At 44.1% G+C, this 21,135-nt stretch overlaps 1 protein-coding gene and 1 long non-coding RNA gene across 4 annotated transcripts in view; one reads left to right on the plus strand and one right to left on the minus strand.

Moving 5' to 3' along the window:
- Positions 1 to 16,737, plus strand: part of LOC131838843 (uncharacterized) — an 80,545-nt gene extending 63,808 nt beyond the window's left edge. Inside the window, exon 9 of the long non-coding RNA XR_009356713.1 lies at positions 16,526 to 16,737. This is a non-coding gene — a long non-coding RNA (uncharacterized LOC131838843). The remainder of the gene's footprint in view (positions 1 to 16,525) is intronic.
- A 2,610-nt stretch (positions 16,738 to 19,347) lies between these two features.
- PCED1B (PC-esterase domain containing 1B) overlaps positions 19,348 to 21,135 on the minus strand; it is a 39,951-nt gene continuing 38,163 nt past the window's right edge. For all 3 annotated transcript variants that reach the window (XM_059185562.1, XM_059185560.1, XM_059185561.1), the window contains one exon: positions 19,348 to 20,954. In XM_059185562.1, coding sequence (XP_059041545.1) covers positions 19,623 to 20,921 — 1,299 coding nt within the window. In that variant the 5' untranslated portion in view covers positions 20,922 to 20,954 and the 3' untranslated portion in view covers positions 19,348 to 19,622. The remainder of the gene's footprint in view (positions 20,955 to 21,135) is intronic.

Raw genomic sequence — 21,135 nt, forward strand, 5'->3', positions numbered from 1 at the left:
TCTTTCATCCACCTTGAAATCGCAGTGATTACCACTCTCCAACTGTGAGCCTGTGAGCTAAACCAAAGATACCTAAATTCTGTGGTTCCAAGAAAATGAAACAGAAAGAGGTCCTCTCCGTTCTGCTCAATCCAAAGCAGACACCCCTGTAAGGCCAGGTGGGGCTACATGGGCTGAATTTTGACTTGGGCATTAAGCCGGGTAACCAAGTTGTCAACTGCTCTAAACAGAAAGAGGAAAGGGAAACAGCAGGGCTCCTGCTGATGACCTTCTTTTGAGCAGATGAGTACTCCCTCCTCTGCTGGGTAATTTGCTTGCCTGGGCTACACTGGGACATACCCTGTGCCCAATCTCAAAGCCCCCTGAGCGCCCCCCGAGAGAGCCCCAAGAAGAGCCGTCTGATAAGCATGGTGAGGTAGGGGTCAGCTGAAGTCTCAGTGACTTTTGGACAAGGATCTTGTAGAAAGGATTCCGAGAGAGGGATGGGGGAGCCGAAGACAGCCACGGGGATAGAGAGAGAGAGCTCAGCAGAGAGGAGAGATGGGGAGAGATATGGCAGCTGCTGTGGACGAGACATCTGAAGAAATAAAGAGAATCTGGAATGGTTTCGTTGTGTGATAGGTATGGGAATTCCTCTTTAATCTACTGATAAAAATGTTCATGAAACTCTTCCTTGGTAAAGGTTGTGCTGGCTGGTTGCCTCTTTGCTCTCAGATCCATCCCCTGCCTGGGCTCTGTCCTTCTGTCCCAAGCTCTGCTTCTTGGGTTCCCTTGACCTTGACCGCCGGCTTGAGACAAGGTTTGCCAATGAGAGGCACTGCTGGAGATTGGAGTTTGGGAGGAAAGGAGGAGCCATAGGTGTTTCTCGCCCTTTTCCTGTGCTTCCTGAGGCCTACCCAGCAGCAGCCACAACTCTGGTGTGTCTCCAGCTCATGCCCAACTAGGCCCCTTTATGATGCTCAGGGTCTTCCAAGTGGCCCCAGCTCCTGGGCTCAGGAAATACCAGTTTCTTCATTTGTCCCTCTGGCCCTAAAGACGGGTAGCAGCACCCCAGTCATTGGCCTTTGGGATGCTTCCTCTAACCCAGTATATTTTTTCAGCAACTCTGACACCTTTTAACCAATTGCCTGTGTTTCATAACCCTCTATGTAATAACCCTGGCATGGATTTGCACCTTCTCCTCTCCCAGATTCTATAATGAGGATTGCCCTCAACACAGGTCTTGTCTCTCTTGACCCATTTACTCCTTCCACCCCTGGGGGCACTGGAGTGAGTAATCTGATCAAAATTTTGGAAGAATTGCTGGGCCTCTTGGTTTAGCTCTGCTTCTTCTTTTTTGGAGTGAACCTTCCAGGAGAGTACAATATCTCTCTGTACCGTCTGTCTTGCCTGGGCCTGCCGGGTACAGTAATTGTCAGCCTTTGGGAAAGTCTGCCTAATTTCAGCCCACGTGACCACCAGTCCTAAAGCCTACTCTTCCAGCCTGGTCTTTAGCAACAACAAAGTGGACCCGCATTTGCTCTACCTATGTTCCATTTCCTCAACTTGCTCAGAACCCAGGTGGGGTTTATGGAGGCCCCTTCAAAATCTTAATAATGTTCCCCATTCTTTTGAGAACTGGATTTATGGTTTTTGTTTGTTTGTTTTGTTTTATCTTTGGCTGCTAAAATAGCTGAGAAAGGCTAAAGGCAGGGGCATCTGTGTTTAGCTGATCAGACAGTATTATTATTCTCAGCAATTTCTGGAACTCTCCAGCTGGGCTCACACGTGTCCGTGGATCAGCCCTGCTCATGGCTGACTTCCTAATTTCTCAGTCTCTCACCTGCTAGGTACAGTGATGCCGCAAAACTAGAATGTTGTTCCTAATGCCAGTTGACATGACCAACATTAATGTCTGCCTCTGAGGTTGGAATCCCATCACATGTTTTTGCTGTTAAAAACAAAGTCTTGCTGTACTTGGGTTTCAGTAACACTGACTTCTAAGAAGCATAAGGCTCCTCATGATTCCTAGAATCACCAGTGCCCTGAACTCCCAAGGCAGGGAACTTCCTTCCTCATGGAGTGTTTTCCCTCAGGGGTCCCCATCATTCTGCTTGTAATCCTGCTACTTTGGAACCATTGGCATGCTTGAACACACACACAAACACACACACACACAGAGGCATGCATGTGTGTGTCTCATCCCCTCGGATACATGTGACTCAAGTCTTTTTCCTAGGAGGCTCCTCAGCAACCATGTAAGTCAAGGCTTCAATATATGTACCAAACTTTCTCCAGAAGCATCTGAGCCTCTGCCAATATGACCTTGTGCCAGTGCCTATTTTAAAAGCCAAGCCCAAGGTGAAAGAGTCTTGCCTTCTAGAGAACACCTGGGCTACCTTTCCAACCTCCATCGTCTCTGGTCAAGTCACGTGAATGTGGTGGAGACCACTGGAGCTCTTGGGGTGAAGTCAGATAAAAATATCTTACAAAAGAGCGTATTTCTTCGCAATTCTATCTGAATCCCACGAGAAGGTCAGGATTCCAGGATAGGAGGTAGCTTGCCTGAGACACAGATTAGAACTCCACAGGCAGAGGATGGCCCTTGGCCCCAGCGGGATGGGTGAGGTCATCGGTGATCCCAGCATGGAGAAGCCCTGCGGGCTTCTGAAACTTCTGGTATTTATCACAAGACTGCAGTCACAGAGAATGATTTGGAGAGAGGACTCTGGCTTTCTTGGGTGCCTGTTAGCCCAGCTCCAGTGTAGGGGGCATTCGGTAGCTGAGCAATCCATGATGAATGCATGAGTGATGTTATATAGGATCTGCAGACAAATCAGAACACTCTGGTAGAGAGGACAGCCCAGCCTTCCACAGTAACCCCAGGGAAGCTGCTCAAAATGCTGATTTAGGGGGCACCTGGGTGGTTCTGTCGTTAAGCATCTGCCTTCGGCTAAGGTCATGATCCTGGGGTCCTGGGATCGAACCCTACATCAGGCTCCCTGCTTGGTGGGAAGCCTGCTTCTTCTCCCTTTCTCCCTCCTCCTGCTTGTGCTCCCTCTCTCGCTGTGTGTTTCTCTGTCAAATTAATAAATGAAATCTTTTTTTAAACAATGCTGATTTAGCCTTTTCCTTTTGCTTCTCAAACCCTGATTTTTCTTCCACCTGCTTTAATCTCTGTCCTCTTAGTTTACTTCATTCTCCCTTTAGACTCTTTTCTATGGCACCAAACTCCTTGTTAGGCGATATGACTGGAGAAGAGGGAATTGCCTCCTGGCGAACAGACTCCAGAAAGAATGGCGTAACCCTTTCCATCTCCACCATCCCGCTGTCGTTGTGCAAGTTGCTTAGCCAACAGGGTACTCAAGTTCTCAGCCCTAAGTGAGATTAGTAAGAGCAGTGAATCTCCTGGTGGAATGTGAGTGGAAGATGAAAGGACAATTGAAAACACTTTGTTGAGGAGCCCCTGGGTGGCTCAATCAGTTCAGTGCTGGACTCTCGGTTTCAGCTCAGGTCATGATCTCAGGGTCTTGAGATCAAATTCCACACTGGGCTCCACGCTCAGCATGGAATCTGCTTGAGATTTCTCTTCCTCTCCCTTCCCCCCCACCCCACCTCCAGCGCCCTCTCTCAAATTAATAAAGAAAATCTAAAAAAAAAGAAAAGAAAATGCTTTATCGAAAAGTGTTAAGAAGGAAAAAAGGCCCTGTAGTTTATGTGCTGATCATTGCTTCCCATGTAACCAAAAAGGGCCAGGTGTGCACAACCGAGACCAGTGAGAACCAGTTAAAGGAAAGCGTCTTTCTCAGAGTTCCCTGAATAGGCCTTTGTCATCAACACCTCCTCTTTTGAATGAGAGGTGAGGAAAAACATTTCCATGAGAGAAACAGAGATGGGAAAAGGTGCAGTTCTGATGATGGGATCAGGAAGGCAACACCTTTTCTCTAATGGAAGTGGGGATTACCTGGGAGCTGGGAAGAAAAGTCCCCATGGGGCCCCCATGATCTTGGCAGTGTCTTGTGTTGTGGCCTCATCCTTCTGCAGAGAGAGGAGAAAAAGCCACTGAGAAAGGAAAATTCAAGGCATATGTCAGGGTGGGGAAGATTGATGGTGTGACGGTGATGGTGGCAATGCTCTCGGCAAGTGTCTGCCACGCGTCACAGGTTTTACTCAGCTTTGGGCCAGATTTCCCTCATCTTCCCACAGCACCATGACTTAGGTATTCTTATTCTTATTCCGCAGGTCAGGACAGAAGCTGAGAGAGGGTCTTTGCTCAAAGTCGTATCACTACTAAGTGGTAGAATCGTGATTTGAGCCCAGATCTCTTTCAACTCTTAAGCCTTTGGGGTTTTTTGTTTTCATGTTTTTATCTTCTACCTGGCTAGATTTTCCGAGCTTCTAGGGAAGAGGGGAGCCACTGGTCTTCGAAAGGAAGAGAGGAGGGAAGGATGGTAAGCATACCAAGAGATGTTCAAATGGTGTCTGCCTATCCACGGGGAAGGAACCGTGCCCCTGACCACCGCTGTATCCTCACATCTGTTCTCCACACAAAATAGGAGCTCACTAAACATTTTTAAAAGAATGGATGAATGAGTAAATGAATGAAAACATAAAATAGTCCAGAGATTTTTAAAGGGTACAGGGGAGAAAATAAGGAATATTTACAAATCAAAATTATGTCTTGAGAGATGTGAAAGATTATAAAAAGTAGGGAAGACTGGGGGTGCCTGGGTGGCTCAGTCTGTTAAGCGTCTGCCCTTGGCTCAGATCATGATCCCAGGATCTTGGGATCAAGTCCCACATCGGGCTCCCCCTGGAGCCTCCCTTTCCCTCTGCCTGCTGCTCTGCCTGCTTGTGTTCTCTCTCTCTCTCTCTGACAAATAAACAAATAAAATCTTAAAAAAAAAAAAATGCAAGGAAGACGGCATAGTCACTGAGAATAGACTGTCGATAGAGAAGCCAATGAGAGGACAATTCAAGAATGGCTGAGCCGTGAGGACAACTCTCCAGAAGTTTGTCTGAACGTGACGGTTTTCTGAGTAGCAATCTCTTGGTCAGGGGGCTCTGGAGAAGGATTTAGTGTTGTGCTCTAATCCCACATAATCTATTATTGCTATCATTAATTTAAAAAGAACACTAACTGAAAACCTGCCACACACAGGGTATTTTAAGAAATGATGATGATGGGAATTATGATTTCAATTAAGTCATCGAGAAAGTTAATAAAAGTGCTGCAAAGAGCCAGGAGTTAAATCAGTTCTGCTCGAAATACTCATCTTTAAGTATCTATTTAAATAATAAGTATTGCTCTCCATTTCCCATCGTACCCATAAATCTTTCAGTGTCTATGAATGGTATGGTCTCTCTCTAAAAACATAGCTACAATACAATTCTCACACTAAGAAGAAATGAGTAATTATTTTAAGAGCATCAAATATCTAGTCAATGTTCAAATGTTCCCAGATTTTATTTTTTACAGGCGTTTGATCAAACTGGGATCCAAACATGATACATTTGTATGTTGCAATTAGTTTATATGAATCTTTTAATCCATAGCTGCCGTCTCCTACTCTCTTTCTCTCTCCCAACATCTACGTGGAGGAAATCCAGTGTTTTGTCTGTTGAGTTCCCCACAGTCTAGATTTTGCTGATGGTGCCCCACAAGGTCATGCACATAACGTGTTCCTTTGGACTGTTGTTTTAGTCCAAAATGGTATTTGGTAATAGAAGCTTGGAGAGACGATTTTTCTAGTAAGATCACATTATAAGAGGTGATGTGTACTTATAAAGAAGAATCTGGACATCTCTTCTTGAGAAGTTGGCATCCATTGATGATCATGGCTCGGATTCATTACTTTGTTGAGGACTGCAAAATGATAATATTCTAATTTTATTATTCATTCACTTATTAGTCAAACTTCTTTTAAAAAGAGAGGTCACTAGCTTTCCTAAGGTACAGTTTATACACACAAAGGCAGAATAAATGCCCGCTTCTATGTGTGTATTTGCCATTTAAAAAAAATAGCGGATTGGTTCTCTAGCATCTCCCAAAGGTTACCAGTGAGGATTTCCATTGTGGTTTCTTCATTTGCTTTATTTTTGTTTTCTGAGTATAGACGCTGAGACCAGACTGCCTGGGATCAGAACCCCCTTCTCACATGACTTTGAGTTAAGCAGTTAATCCTTTGGAGCCTCACCTTCCTCACGTATAAATTGTGGGTACTTAATGATGTCTTCATTGCAGACTTGTTTGGAGGATTAAATGAAAATATTCGTAGCCCTCAGGAAAATGTTTGGCACATTGTGAGCCCAATATAAATATTTGCCATCCTGGGTGTTACATGTGTTTAAGTGGTCCAGAGTGGAATCCAGGCAATGGTATTTGGTCAGTGGTCCCCAAGGTATTCTAATGCTGAGCCAACATGGAGAACCACAGGATTGTGAATTTTAAAGAGGTAATGTTTACAAAGCAGGGGACTGAAATAACTGCATTTGTGGTTTAAAAAAAAGTAGCCCAGAGGGGCGCTTGGGTGGTTCAGTGGGTTGAGGCCTCTGCCTTAGGACCGGGTCATGATCTCAGGGTCCTGGGATTAAGCCCAGCATCGGGCTCCCTGCTCAGTGGGGAGCCTGATTCCTCCTCTCTCTCTCTGCCTGCCTCTCTGCCTACTTGTGAGCTCTGTCTGTCAAATTAAAAAAAAAAAAAAAAAAAAAAAAAAGCCCAGGGATTGCCTCCTTGCTCCCTCGGTCACTAGCAGTGGCAAGCAAATTTAGAAGGTTACTAGTAGTATAGGAATAAGATTAGTACTAGTGCAGGGTACACAGAGAGGCTATAAGGATCGATAATTCCATGACACCTGGTGCATAGTAAGTGCTCCATAGGGTTCCCCGTGATTTGTCCAAAAACTGCACCACGGTCCATGTGCCCAACTGACATCCCTCTCTCCCTGCCTCGCTGTGTCTTTCCACAGAACTAGTTGGTGCTGCCTTTTCACCATGTCTGTATTCAGACGAAAAAGGCAAGCTCTAGGAATTTGGGGAAAATATATTCTATACCAACAGCTAGAATAGAAAGGAATCAGGTCTCAGTGCAACGGCCGGCTATGTAATCTTACCCTCCGTGCATGGTTAGGGCATTTTAACCGCAATGATATTTTAAAAGGGAGAAACTTCAGATTGGCTAAGCAAATAAATAAAGTCCATTTGAACAGCTCCGCATCCAAACCCAGATGAATTTTCTGTTACCTTTGTGCTTCCTGCTATATCAGATAGTTCTTCCGTCTTCCTGTTGTATGGCTTTAAGTCATTTGTTTTTGTTATCTACACACTGTATATTTGGGGCATTTCATTTGAGATGCTCTGGGCTTTAAAAACAAGGTATTTGGTTTTTTAATACCCTAATTTGTCATCCATAAAAACAACAGACAATATCGTCTTTAAGAGACAGATGCTGAGGGATGAATTATTGATCACCAGAAACAAGTTAGAAGATGAAATGCATTTGCGAAATCTATTTTTAAAAATCTTTCCCAAACTTTTCATCCTGTGATTCTAGAGATATGCCAATAGCAGAGGAAGAATGCTATATACTACAGGTAGGACCGACTGGAAAAATCGGAAGCCATTTTGTTAAGGCAGTAGTTCCTAATATTTCCAGGACTGAGGACTGAGATCCTCCTTTATGATTTCCTCTCCCTGTGGGCTGTGTGTTTGGAAAAACTGAACATACCAACCTGCATTTATCAATATTTAATTTATTTCCCCATATTTTATTCATCAAAGCCATCTATAACTGCCACCTGGAACATTCAATCAGAACGAGACAGCCTGGGTTACTAGACTGACTTGCTGTAATTCCAGCTAAAAGCAAGAAAATACTCACTTTAAAGAAACCATCTTTTACCTGAAAACAGACATTGTGTTTTCTACCCCAGCATGAGAAATGGGGATGACAATCTTGACATTCAGTACCCTTTAATCTGTGGTCCCAGTTTATGGCAGGCAGAATAAGGGCCCCGCAAAGATGTCCATGTTCTATTTTCCCAGAACCTAGGAACAGGTTAGGTTTCATGGCAAAGGGGAATGAAGGTTGCTAATTACTGATTTGGAGATGGCGAGGTTGTCTTGGATCATCTGGATAGGCCCGGTGTCATCACAAGGATTCTTAAATGTGGGATGCCTGGGAAACTTGGTCGGTGAAGCATCTGCCTTTGGCTCAGGTCCACATCAGGCTCCTTGATCAGCGGGGAGTCTGCTTCTCCCTCTGCCCGCCGATAACCCTGCTTGTGCTCTCTCTCTGACAAATAAATAAATAAAATCTTTTAAAAAAATTAGTTAAAAAAAAAAAAAAAAGGATCCTTAAATGTGGAAGCAGGGGGCGGGAAGAGGCAGTGTCAGAATAATGTGACAGAAAGTGACGCAAGAAAGCTCAACCAGCCATCGCCGGTTTTGAAGCTGGGCAGAACCAGGAGCCAAGGAATGGGAGCCGCTTTCCACTGGAAAAGACAACAGAATGGATCCTTCTTTAGAGCCTCCAGAAAGGGATACAGTCCTGCAGACGCTTTCTTTTAAGCCCAGTGAGACCCATTTTGGACTTCTTTCCTCCCGAATTGTGAGATAATATATTTGTTACCTCAGTCCACCAGTTTGTGGCAGGGAAAACTACCACATAACCTCTTTCCCCAAACTCGTGACCTCTGTTTCTCTTATGCGCCCTGTGCTCTGACCAAAGTGACTTCCTCAGTCCCTCCCCGGGCATCCCTTCCTGCCTACTTTTGGATCCTCCTTTATGGTTTCCCTCATTAGGATGACATACCACCTCACATGGCAGAGGCCAGTCCTGTCCATCTTTCCGGATACGTACCCCAGAGGCCTCCTCTGCTCTAGGCCCCTGCACCTGCCAGACGCACGGAATCTCTTCCCTTGAGCTCCCACAGCGCTGGAGCTCTCTTCAGGGGCTCACTACATTTTTCTCCTGGACTAGACTTATTTGTGCACATGTTCTATCTTCTCTACTGGATTTTAAGCTCCTTGATGACAGGGCTGGTTTTTACACAATTCTAAATCCTCTACAATGCCTAGCCCACTACATTTATGGCCTACCGAATTATACAATTGCTGTCCTATTTATGTGTATAAATGTACATACATGAGGGGCGCCTAGGTGACTCAGTGGGTTAAAGCCTCTGCCTTTGGCTCAGTCATGATCCCAGGTTCTGGGATCGAGCCCCGCATCAGGCTCTCTGCTCAGCGAGGAGCCTGCTTCCTCCTCTCTCTCTGCCTGCCTCTCTGCCTACTTGTGATCTGTCAAATAAATAAATAAAATCTTTTAAAAAATGTACATACATGCATATATATATATATATATATATATATACATATATACACACACATATATATATGCAAGTGACATGATAGAACATTCATATGCCTTCAGAGGAATCAGTGGAAAAAGAACACTTGGGTTTTTTACTAGCACCCATACAAATGTTAATATCCCAGGCATGTCTATATTTTAGGACCAGATGAGCTCTTGTATCTTTATAATTTGGAGGCTGAGGCAGGAGTGAGTGTGGGGGAAGTTTATTTTTCGATTGAGGAGATGCATATTAAAAAGTGGAGAGCTATACCTGAGACATGTCTTTGCTCATGCAAAGTATCTGAGCAAAAGAGGAATGGGAGCTCCTTAAGCAGCTGTAGGGAGGTTTGGGGCCAACAGCCTAATTTTCCTTTTATTCGGGATTCAGCTACCAGAAAAGAATGCAAAACATTTTTTTTTTTTCCTGACAACATTGAATAATATCTTCCTAGAAAGAAAGAAACTAAGAATGAAACGAAACAAGTTATGATGTCAGGTGCCTGGTGACACACTTGGCTTGTACATCTGTAGGATAGGGCATTCTTAAAAAAATAAATAAATAAATAAAAATAAAAAAAATAAAAATTGGAATGTTTTGTCTCCAGGATAAGCAGGTATCTTTGTGATATCATAACTTCCAGTTTTGTTGAAAACAGAAAATTGCTCTTGTTAATATTTTGCCTTTTGGGGCAATGACTTTAGCTATTTTTTAAACTTCTGCTCTTCTGAAAGAAACATCAGACCCAAGAGCACGCGTCCCTCTGAAGACTGTCCCCGTCCCGGTACATTTTTTGTTCATGTCTTCTGAGAGTCGGGAAATGAGAACTCATGAAGGCCTTTTTACTTATTTGGGTTTATTGACTGTTTACCATATGCCACACACTATGCTAAGTGCTTTATAGAAATTGTGCTATTTAAAACCAACAGGGATGCCTGGGTGGCTCAGTAGGTTAAAGCCTCTGCCTTCGGCTCAGGTCATGATCCCAGGGTCCTGGGATGGAGCCCCACATCAGACTCTATGCTCAGCAGAGAATCTATTCCCCCCCCCCCCCCCGCCTCTCTCTCTGCCTGTCTCTCTGCCTACTTGTGATCTCTGTCTGTCAAATAAATAAATAAAATCTTTTAAAAAAATAAAAATAAAAAATAAAACCAACAATTTCCTTGGGGTAAGTTTCACTTTACCGTGTGGGTAGTCAAGATGTAGCGTGTTTAATTTCTTTCACAGGCTATTGTCACCAATAAGGGGCACAGACTCAACTTTCCTGGAGGTATTTGCATTGCCCAAGCCTGTGTTCTTGACCTCAGTGACATGCAGGCCCTCCCCATGGGCTACTTGCTGGTAACCCTCTTGTACACAGATATCAGCTTCAGTCCTTAGATACTAGAATTATAAGGAAATGCCAGAGCTGGACTTTCCAACTTCTTGGACAACAACCTCAAATGAGGATCACGTTTAACATCGTATCACTGAACACACACCATGAAATAATACCATCACTTCTTGCTATGTATTCTGATGTCTTTTAGTCTATTCTATTAAATTTTTTTGAAAATTCTTGTCAGGATGGACTAGGTTGTTTTCACAATTCCCTGATGGGTCATTACCTTTATTTTGAAAAAACACTGCACTAGAACATAGCTAGTCTTACACAATTACCTTTTGAAGAAAGCTCTGCCATCTTAGGCAAGTCTTGTACTTTCGGAGTCCTGTGTCCACATGTGCAAGATGAGGTCGGACCAGATTACTGAGTCTTAATCCTGGCTGCACATTGCAAATATTTAGAGGGCTTTTAAGTTCACTTATGTCCAGGTTTTTGCTCCAGAATTTCTGGTAATTACTTGTTTGGGGATGGGGCCTGTGAATTGTTTTGCTGGTTTAACTCCCTAGGTTACTATACTGTGCCGCTAGAGTTAGGAATTACTGGACTAGATGATTGCTACATTTTCTTCCAGCCAACAATTCTGACTATTCAGATAAGGTGCACAAATTGTATTTTTTAAAGTTCTTTATAAAGTTAATATTTGTAAGGAGAAAAGGGCAGTATCCTTGAGCGATATCCCTGACAACAAAGGTTTTCACATTCTAGTTACATAAGGAATTGGTGTTTAAAACTCCTGATGTCCCAAGTGTACCCCCTCCCCCACATTGATTCAAATTGTGGACATCCAGGCTGGGGCCACATACATTTTACTTTTAATGAACACCTTAGGTAATTCTGATGAAAGTGGTCTGAGAAACACTGCAATCAGAGCATCTCAACAGCTGTTGGTAGTTTCCCATCGTCCTCGGTGCCTGGCATGCACCATGGGGCCAGGACTCTGAAACATTTGCTCAAAACCACACCGCCAGCCTGGCTGGACGCCACCACTCTCAGCCACTGCCCCAGCTTTGTGTCCTTTTTCCTGCGTTCTTTGATTCCTTTTCTAACTCAGCCCAAATGAACAATCACACTTTGCTTCTTCTCTTACTCCGACCATAATTACAGCCTTAAATATTAAAATCACACTCAAACTGGGTTACTAAGACTCTGGGAGTTATGTTGGTAGGTAAAACAATAAGATGAGCTTGGGAAAAAATCTTCAGTTTTTTTTTTAACAGATACTTTTATAGTGCCAACTATGTGCCAATCAAAGTGGAAAGGACTTGGGGCGCCTGGGTGGCTCAGTGGGTTAAAGCCTCTGCCTTCAGCTCAGGTCATGATCTCAGGGTCCTGGGATCGAGCCCCACATCGGGCTCTCTGCTCAGCAGGGAGTCTGCTTCCTCCTCTCTCTCTGCCTGCCTCTCTGCCTACTTGTGATCTCTGTCTGTCAAATAAATAAATAAAATCTTAAAAAAAAAAAAAACTGGGAAGGACTTTATAAATACTATCTCAGTTGATATCTGTAATAAACCCATGAGATACTTGTCCTCCTCCTCCAGTTTTATGGATTAGGACCCTGAATCCCTCATTATTTCTGTAGTGTTGCTTCTACTCAATGTTTTGAAGGGCAGTATTACTATTTTTTAATATAACAAATAACGATACTGTACGGAGTTATGCCCAGAATTTCAGTTAATATTTTTTAAAAGATTTTATTTATTTGAGAGAGAGAGCAGACAAGCTGGGGGAGGGGCAAAGGGAGAGGAACAGGGACAAGCAGACTCCCCGCTAAGTGCAGAGCCAGACCAGGATTCAGTCCCCAGACCCTGCGATCATGACCTGAACTGAAGTCAGATGCTTAACCAACTGAGCCACCCAGGTGCCCCTCAGTTAATATTTTAATAGAAGGTGTAAAATAAATTTGATTTTGGGGTCAGCTGCTACATGCAAACTTCCTCTGAGTAGAGGTTCAATCCCCTCCATCATTAGAGGTATTTCAATGGAAAAATTTGAGAACTTGGTATTAAGGAACTATTCAGTAAAGCATTCTTAAGTTAATCCACCCAAGTAGCAATTTTCTTGAAGAATATTATATAATATGGCTTTCTTATTTAAATTTTAGCTCTAAACATGTAAATTGAATGTATTACCTAATACAAAATAAACATTTTTTGTGAACAAATATGTATTTGCCAATAAACTAATAAGAGACTAGTCTTTCATTTGTCAATTGACATAGATACATATATATCCTCACTCTGATATGCAATAATTCATTTATTGGTCAATTAGGAAAGATACAATCCCCAATTGAAGATGATTCACATGCAAAGGAAATTTTTCCACTTTTAACATTCATTTATTAACTAGCCTGTTGGGATGGTTTTCTGGAGTCTTTCTAGGATTTTCTAAGAGACTTTGCCTCCTCCCCATGTACAAAACCAAGACCACTTGTGTTCTATCTGCAGTCATCCCCAGCTAGTCTAGCTCCTTGTTGCCTGTCTAGGTCTGAGCTTATTTCCCAATGTCAGTGTCAAGATTATTGGCCAGAAGAAAATGTAGCAATCATCTAGTCCAGTAATTCCTAACTCTAGTGGCACAGTATAGTAACCTGGGGAGTTAAACCAACAAAACAATCCATAGTTTCTAATGAAAAAATTTCTCTTTTATAAAAGAATGTTTGCCAAGAATTGTACAAGGAATGATGAAACTGGAAAATGACCACTTTTTCATCCCTAATGAAATTGCCATTTCAAGCAAAAATCATCAACAGTTGCTAGCACCATTAAGTGAAAGATTGATGAGGAACAGGAGTACTGACATGGTACCCACAGGACACTTGCTGACTGCAAGTAGAAAAATATAACTTTGAAAATGAAGGCTTAAGCTGTCACCTTTTATTTGGTGATCAATCTATGTTGACTACTAGGAAACCAGCTTACGTGCTTCTTGCTGTGGTACAATGTGAAATACATTGTCTTGCCTATTAAGTATTCTTACAAAAATGTTTGACTTGCATCGAATCAAATCTTTAAAGCTAACATTCACTTTATAGGAAGTACAGAGGATAAAGTAAAGATTAAATGACACCATGCAGAAATCAGACAAACTCCAAGTGGAACATTCTACAGGACATGTCTTTTCAATGAGTCAATGTCATGAAAAAAAAGAAAAGCATGGGTTTGGGTTCTCTTCCAGACTAAGAGAGATTCAAGAGATATAACAACCCACGAAATGTGTGATTCTTTAGTGGATCCCAGTTTGAATAGCTATAGAAAACATTTTTGGGAATGGGCATCTGTCTTAGTTCAGGCTGGTATAACGAAGAACCACAGGGACTTTGGTATATAAACCAGGGGCTTATAAACAATATAAATTTATTACAACAATAAAATAAATTATGAAATTTATGAACAATGGAAATGTATACGTTTATAGATAGAAATTTAGAAACTGATAAACAAATTTCTCTAGATGTTCGAGATCAAGGTGCCCACATGGTTGGATTCTGGTGAGAACCCTCTTTTTTTTTTTTTTTTTAACCTTTCATTGTATTCGCATGTGGCCAAGAGCAGAAAGGAAGCAAGCTCCTTTGTGATCCTTATGATGGCCTTAATCCCATTCATGAGGATTCCAACCTCATGACCTCATCTCATCCTAATTATCTCCCAAAGGCGCCACCTTCTAATACCATCACCCTGGGGAATAGGGGTTCAACATATGAATTTGGGGGGAGGGGGACACATTCAGTCCATAACAGTATCACAGGATATCAGCAAGTTATCGTCAGTTTCGTTAGATATAACACTTATGGTTATATAGGAACATGTCCTTCTTTCCCACATACAAAATATTTAGGGATGAAATATCATGAAGTGATTTCCTTTAAAACACTTCAGAACAAGGATAAAGAAACTTTGGCAAAATCTTGACAATGGTTATACATTTGATTTATGGCTACATAAGTGGGACTATATGCTTCTTTCTACATTTTTGTGTGGAAGCTTCTAGAAAGGCAGATTCTAGGTCCACACTCTGGACCTACTGAGTCAGAAAGTTGGCCAGGGAGATAGCAGCAGTAATAATTTCACAGGCCTTCCAGGATATTCTGACAGACTCCAAATAAAGTTTGAGAACCTCAGTGCCTTGGGGCATGGTGGGGTGGGAAGTAATGGATGCTAGGAAAAGGATCCGTTGGGCAGTGTGGTGGAATTACTGAGATGAAGCATCATATCAAAAATGAGTCCATGTGATGTAGACATGGAAGTTGGAAGTGAAGATAAGAAGCCAGGTACCCCCCAGGTCTGAGAGCCATCACTGCAGCTTGATGGAGGGGACCTGCTCCAAGGCCAGACTAGACATCATAGACCACATGGCCTGGTGGTGTCTCTTCCTCATCGGGGGTTCTGGCTCTACCACAGCAGCTTCCATTGTGGGTGCTATCATTCTTCCAGGACAGGCCCCTGCTTAGAGATTTGGGACCGGCTCCTAAGAGTGTCGTTAAGTGCTGACAGAAGGTTCTGTGTTGAATGACTCTCACCTCCCCTGCACGCCTTACTCTGCTTGCTGGACTGGCCACACAGTCCCATTCTCTTCCTGGCCCAGCCACCTACCTGAGAGCAGGAAGAGGGCCATCATTCCTGGTCCTTTTCATCCTTCTTCAGCTAATTAACCAATCTCAGACCTGTCACAGGCTTACCTAATAAATATTAGCTCACACTTGGGCACAGATTATAATGCTCCACTGAAAAAGGGCTTCATATTTAAAAAGTCACTAACAAGCCTTCTTTTCACTTACACCAACTATTTTATGTGGCATTCTCTAGAACGATCTTTCCCCAAACATGTTTTTTTGTTGTTTTTAAGATTTTATTTATTTATTTGACAGAGAGAGAGAGACCACAAGTAGGCAGAGAGGCAGGCAGAGAGGAGGAAGCAGGCTCCCCGCTGAGCAGAGAGCCTGACTCGAGGCTTCATCCCAGGACCCTGCGATCATGTCCTGAGACAAAGGCAGAGGACTAACACACTGAGCCACCGAGGCACCCCTCGCCCCAAACATGTTTTCAAGAGAAAATGCATATGAAAATGGTCTGTGGCTCAAGAAATATGGAAAATACTAGGCTACACGTGTTTAAACAAGTTCATTTCATGCAGAACTCAGAGCCTCTGATCCATTAAGAGCCATTGTGAGTTTTCACATGGGGCAGTTAGAGAACAAATCCAGGCATCCTTGCCTGTCGAATGCATGAATAGATGACGGTTCAGAGAGACATGGTTTAGGAAATCTTTCCTTAAAGTTTAATGGGTAAAATCTTGTGGAAAAACTATTTCTACGAATTAAGGAAGCAGTGATAAGAGGACTTTTTTGACATGATAGGAAGGAGATGTTTTCTAGAGTTTTAAGAGCAAGCATACAATTGTTTAAAATCATGGCAAATCCTTTTGACAGGAGCCTTGAAGTTCCAAGCTTTCAAAATAACTTACCTTTGCAGAATTAATGAACATAAATCTGTCTCTGCGAACAACTCCAGGAAATAACATCAATGTTATGATGGGTCCAAGTATCATGCAAGGCAGGGGCCCAGCAAACAAGAGCTTTGCGGCTAGCCAGCGGGGAGGGGGCTGCTCCCCACCCTATGGTAGGATAGATGATTCCATCTGTTTTCAAAGGCTGGGACTTGCTTTGTTTGTGCTTAGGAAAAAACAGTTACAGCTTGAAGTTTTGGCCTTCGACCTCACAGTATACCTTATTCTAGAATAAGGTGAGAATCATATGCTGCTTAGATAATGCTAATTTAATCATTAATTTTACTTTATCTTCTTTTTCCAGAATACAAGAGTCAAGCGAAAAAAGCTTTGAGCGCTGTCAGTTCTTGAGGCCAGAGAAGCCGAATGAACCTTGCATTGTAAGTCTGAACAATAAAGCAATAATTTCTCTCATAACTGTTGAATAAGTTAGGCTCTTTTTTTTTTTTACCAGAACAAGAGGTTGGCTGCATTGCTAGATTTCTTGATTTAAGGAGCAAGGTAGCAATAGTAAACATGGGCAAAGAAAGCTCAGGGCTGGAACAGAAAGAGGTATGAAATTAGCACTGAGGAGGTTCTCAGGCTAATCCTATGAGGATGAAGAGGTTCAGGGTGTGATAGCTACCCAGGATGACTTAGATCAAGTTATCAGAGAATTCTAGAGACATTTTTCTAAAATGATCAAATACAGCTCAATTCTAATATAAATTGTTTTTGTGAGTACACAACATGAATTGTGTTCTTGAACGTTTATCTGAAGTAAATATACTTGAACACCTTCCTTGCCGAGCGCTATGCTGTGAGACATTGGGAGTTCAGCAGTGAACAAGACTTACAGAGCTTACTTCCTGGAGGAAGGGGCTAATGAGCAACTACTGAAGCCTCGAATGAAGGGGGTAAGCAATACAAGGAAAGAATGGGTGCCATGATTGATCCTAATGGTACTTGTAGCTGAAATGGTCCTGAAAGGCATTTTAGGAGGGGACTTAAAAAGTGGGGATGGCAGGATGAAGAGTTGGATATCCAAACAAACAGGAAGTAGGGGATGCGGAATATTCCAGGTAAAGAGAACAGCAAGCACAACGACCCAAGTTATGAAAGGGCTTCGCAGGTTGTATACGAACAGAAAGAAGCCCAGTGTGGCTGAGAGCATAAAGGTCAATAAAGAGAGTTCCAGAAGACGACATTGCAGAGGCCTGATCATGTAGGACAGCAGGAGACCCCGTATAGATTTTGTTTGGGGGTAGCGGATTTTGGACTTTTGAGCTCCAGAACTGCTGGGAGAAGAAATGTGTGTTGTTTTAGGTCACCAAGTTTGTGGTAATCATTATAGCAGCCCTAGGACATTAATACACCTGGGCAGGAAAAGATTGTCCCAGAGTCTACCTGCACCCCTCCCCATCGGAGAGAAACAGGACTGTTCAGTGATTGGTGCAATTTAATCCGTAAGATAAGATAGTGGATTCCTCATTGATTCAATGTCTAGTCCTCAGTACTGTGTCCCTAAGAACTCAGTCTCCTGGTCTCATCTGGCATGATCAGATTAAGAAGGAATACACACTAGCCTAACTCATAAGAGATATAAATCACACCACTGATTTATTGATTTATTCACGAAAATAGAATTTACTCAGATCAGCCCCTAAGCCCTGCTCTGTCTTGCCTGGGAAACGTAAAGTAAGAATGAGCCGACGTGTTTATCTTGAGGGCTGATGTTAGCAAATCTCACAGCCTTGTGCATTCACCTCCTCCCTGGGATTAGAACATTGACATTGGCTAGATAGGCGCTCTCTCTCTGGACTTTGCTGGGATGTTCTGGCAAATTCTGATTTGCTGGTACCACCTTTCTTGAGTCCTTGATGGTTGTTATCCAGCCATTTCAGGAATATTCCTTCGATGTGCTACAATGATTCCACGGACAGCACCTCCTCAGGGACCTGGGTCACGGTGTCACCAAGAACACCTGTATGCCACCTCCTCATTCCCTCATGGATTCACTCAAGAAACATTATTCAGTACTATATGCTATACTTGTACCAGGATTTGAGACAAAGGTGAGTGAGATGAAGGTCTTATCCTTCACAAATTTTATGGTTTTTTTTTAGATTAACAGTTGCTGTGTATTTCTCCTATAGAGAACTGATCTCGTCTATTTTTTGTGATTTCAAATTTCAATTTTTCCAGGGTAACATTTCCTGACACTGTCAACTTCAGGAATGGTCCAATTGAGGACTTACAAACCAGTGGAATCAATTCAATGAAATAATCTATGACTCAGACAATGTTAGTCATGTCCTGTTTTGACTATCTTATACAAGTATTAACATTTCACGAGTCTAGGATGATAAAGGCCCTAGCATATTAAGTCTTCATGATGTTAACATTTCCACAAAACAGTAAAGAGATGGCCACGGCCGCCTGTCAGAGTTGTGCACTGGTGGCCCCTTCCAACCAGTAGTTTTATTCTGTAACGGTGATAGATGTTGTCATCGAGTGCAACTTAACTTTTTTCTAATTTTCTCAAGTCCCAAGCATGAGACTCTTCAAAGAAATCACCGTCCTGAGCATGCCATGCATTCTACACACATTGCATAACTAATCAGTAAGCTTCTGGAACTATGGAAGCATAGGGGTTTTCACCATCATTTTCATAGAAAGACAATGTTTGGTTAACTGTCCCTCTTAGTGTGACATTACTGCGGTAGCAATCAGTCCCCATGGTCTGAAAGTTCATGTCAGTCAGAAATTCGTATAGACTAGAAAAGACTTGTGGAAGAGGGATTTTTTTGTGACCTAGGACAAGTCACTCACCTCTCTTAGCTTGTTTCCTTGTTTGTGTCAGTTAAATATCATTTATTTAGCTTTCCCGGTTTTACAATTCAATCACTCTTTGAGAAACTCTGGAAAATACCATAAAAAGTTCAAGTTCTTTTGTTGATTGGTAAGGAATCAGGTCCAACTTACGGAAACCTTCCGAACGATTTTAGACAAATTCCACTTTGAGTAGTTTATCGTAAAGTAGATGCCATAAACAGTCAGCAGATACTGTCCTTGCTTTTTACGAAGCTAATTCTTAATGGAAGGGAGAGGCACTATTTAAATATAGACACACCCGAAACCCACTACTTTCATGAAACAACTTTTTTATTTCCATTTTCTGTTTACAAAAAAGAGAAACAGAATAGGGAGTGGGGGAGGTGGGACTAATGCTTGGTCACCCCCAGAGAATAAGGAAGAGGCCATAGTCAACAAAAATGGAGAAGACTGCCCTTCCCTGCCATTACCAGTGAAAGCAATGATTGAACTAAAGTCCGAGCACGGACCAAAGGCTTAAGTTAACAAGGTCCGTCTGTCTCGGGGAGAGTCAGATGATCTGTCCAGTCCACGAACATGAGGAGGGTTTACTGAGGCCTTGGCTGTGGGCGGGAATGGGCCCGTCTCCTGGAAGATCTCGGCCGCCGACCCCAGGGTGTATAGGGGCCACGAGACACAAAGCGGGGGAAGCCCCTATGAACCACAGGAAATCGCTGCAGATAGGGTACGGGGCCAGGGGGCACCGGGGGCTGAGGATAGATCATGAAGTCATCTTCAGAGGATAATCCTGTCTGGGTCGGTGAGAGGGCATCTGAATGGAAATAGTTTGAGTTCTGATCCGCCTGGAAAGGCTCGTCTGAGGCAAAATTTGTATCTTGGGGACAAAAGAGGAACCGCGGCATCACCGGGTGGAAAGTAAAGGGATGAGGCTGTGGGGGCAAGGGCAGGCGGGGAGGCTGGGGCAGAGGCAGAAGGGGACTCGGGAGTAGGGGGCCGCACCTTGAGGGCGGGAAGGCCCGTGGAGCCCTGCCAGCCTGCCTCCTCCTCTGAACGCCCCGGCCGCGTCCCCCCATCGCCGGGTCCAACGGGATCCACGCACTCACACTGTCCCGCTGCGGCAGCTCCACGCCCCAGGCGTCAGCCACGTGCGCCAGCAGCAGCTGGGAGAGGTGGCGGTGTGCGCGCTCGTTCCAGTGCACACCATCGCGCTGCAGGTGCTGCTCTGCGTGGCGGAAGTGGAAGTGCAAGTCCAGCACGTCGAAGCCGTGCTTCTTCGCCTCGGTAGAGCTGTAGAAGTTGGCTTCAATGACTTGGACCCTCAGGGAGTCATCCCCAGGCTGGTGCTCGGGCGGCAGGAAGCCCGCCGTGATCTGCTCGCCCACGGGCATGGCCGTGTTCCACACCAGCAGGCACGACTTGGGCAGCACCTGGCCCAGGAGCCCGAACAGGCTCTCCAGGTTCTTCAGGTAGCTCTGCCAGGAGTCCGGGCCATACCTGGATAGGTCCCAGAGGCACGAGTTCATGATGATCACATCCGGGTGGCCGTGCTCGCTGGACTGCAGCTCCTGCAGGACGTCCTCCAGGTAGCTGGAGTAGACGCGCGTGAGGAAGTAGAAGCGCACCAGGTGGTGGTTGTCGCAGAACTGGCGGACCTCCCGGTACTGGATGCCATTGTGCATGGGGCCCATCTGGCCTCCGTCCACCAGCTTGTCCTGTTCAAAGGTCTCCTCTCCCTTGGTCTTGAGCTGGGTGGTAGTGAGCAGGCAGTCCTTCTGCAGCAGGAGCACCAGGTCTTTGTACACCGCCCTTTGGACGGAGTCTCCCAGGATGACCACGAACTTGTTGTGGAGCAGCTGCTGCACTTCGGAGGCATACAGGTGGACCATGGCGCCCAGGGCATGCAGCAGGTCTTCAGATCGCTAGGATAGAAGGAAGAGAGTGGCTGGGGGGGGGGGGGGGGAGGGTTCTCGAGGAAGGGGATGGAGGGTTGGCCTGGGAGTGGGAAGACAGCAAGAAGGGAGCCCTGCTTGGCCACGCCTCACCTTGACCTGTGAACCCCTGCCCTGTGGCTCTTGGGAGGCCGGAGTTCCACCAGGTCTG

Source organism: Mustela lutreola, chromosome 8, assembly GCF_030435805.1.
Source record: "Mustela lutreola isolate mMusLut2 chromosome 8, mMusLut2.pri, whole genome shotgun sequence".
Classification (NCBI taxonomy): domain Eukaryota; kingdom Metazoa; phylum Chordata; class Mammalia; order Carnivora; family Mustelidae; genus Mustela; species Mustela lutreola.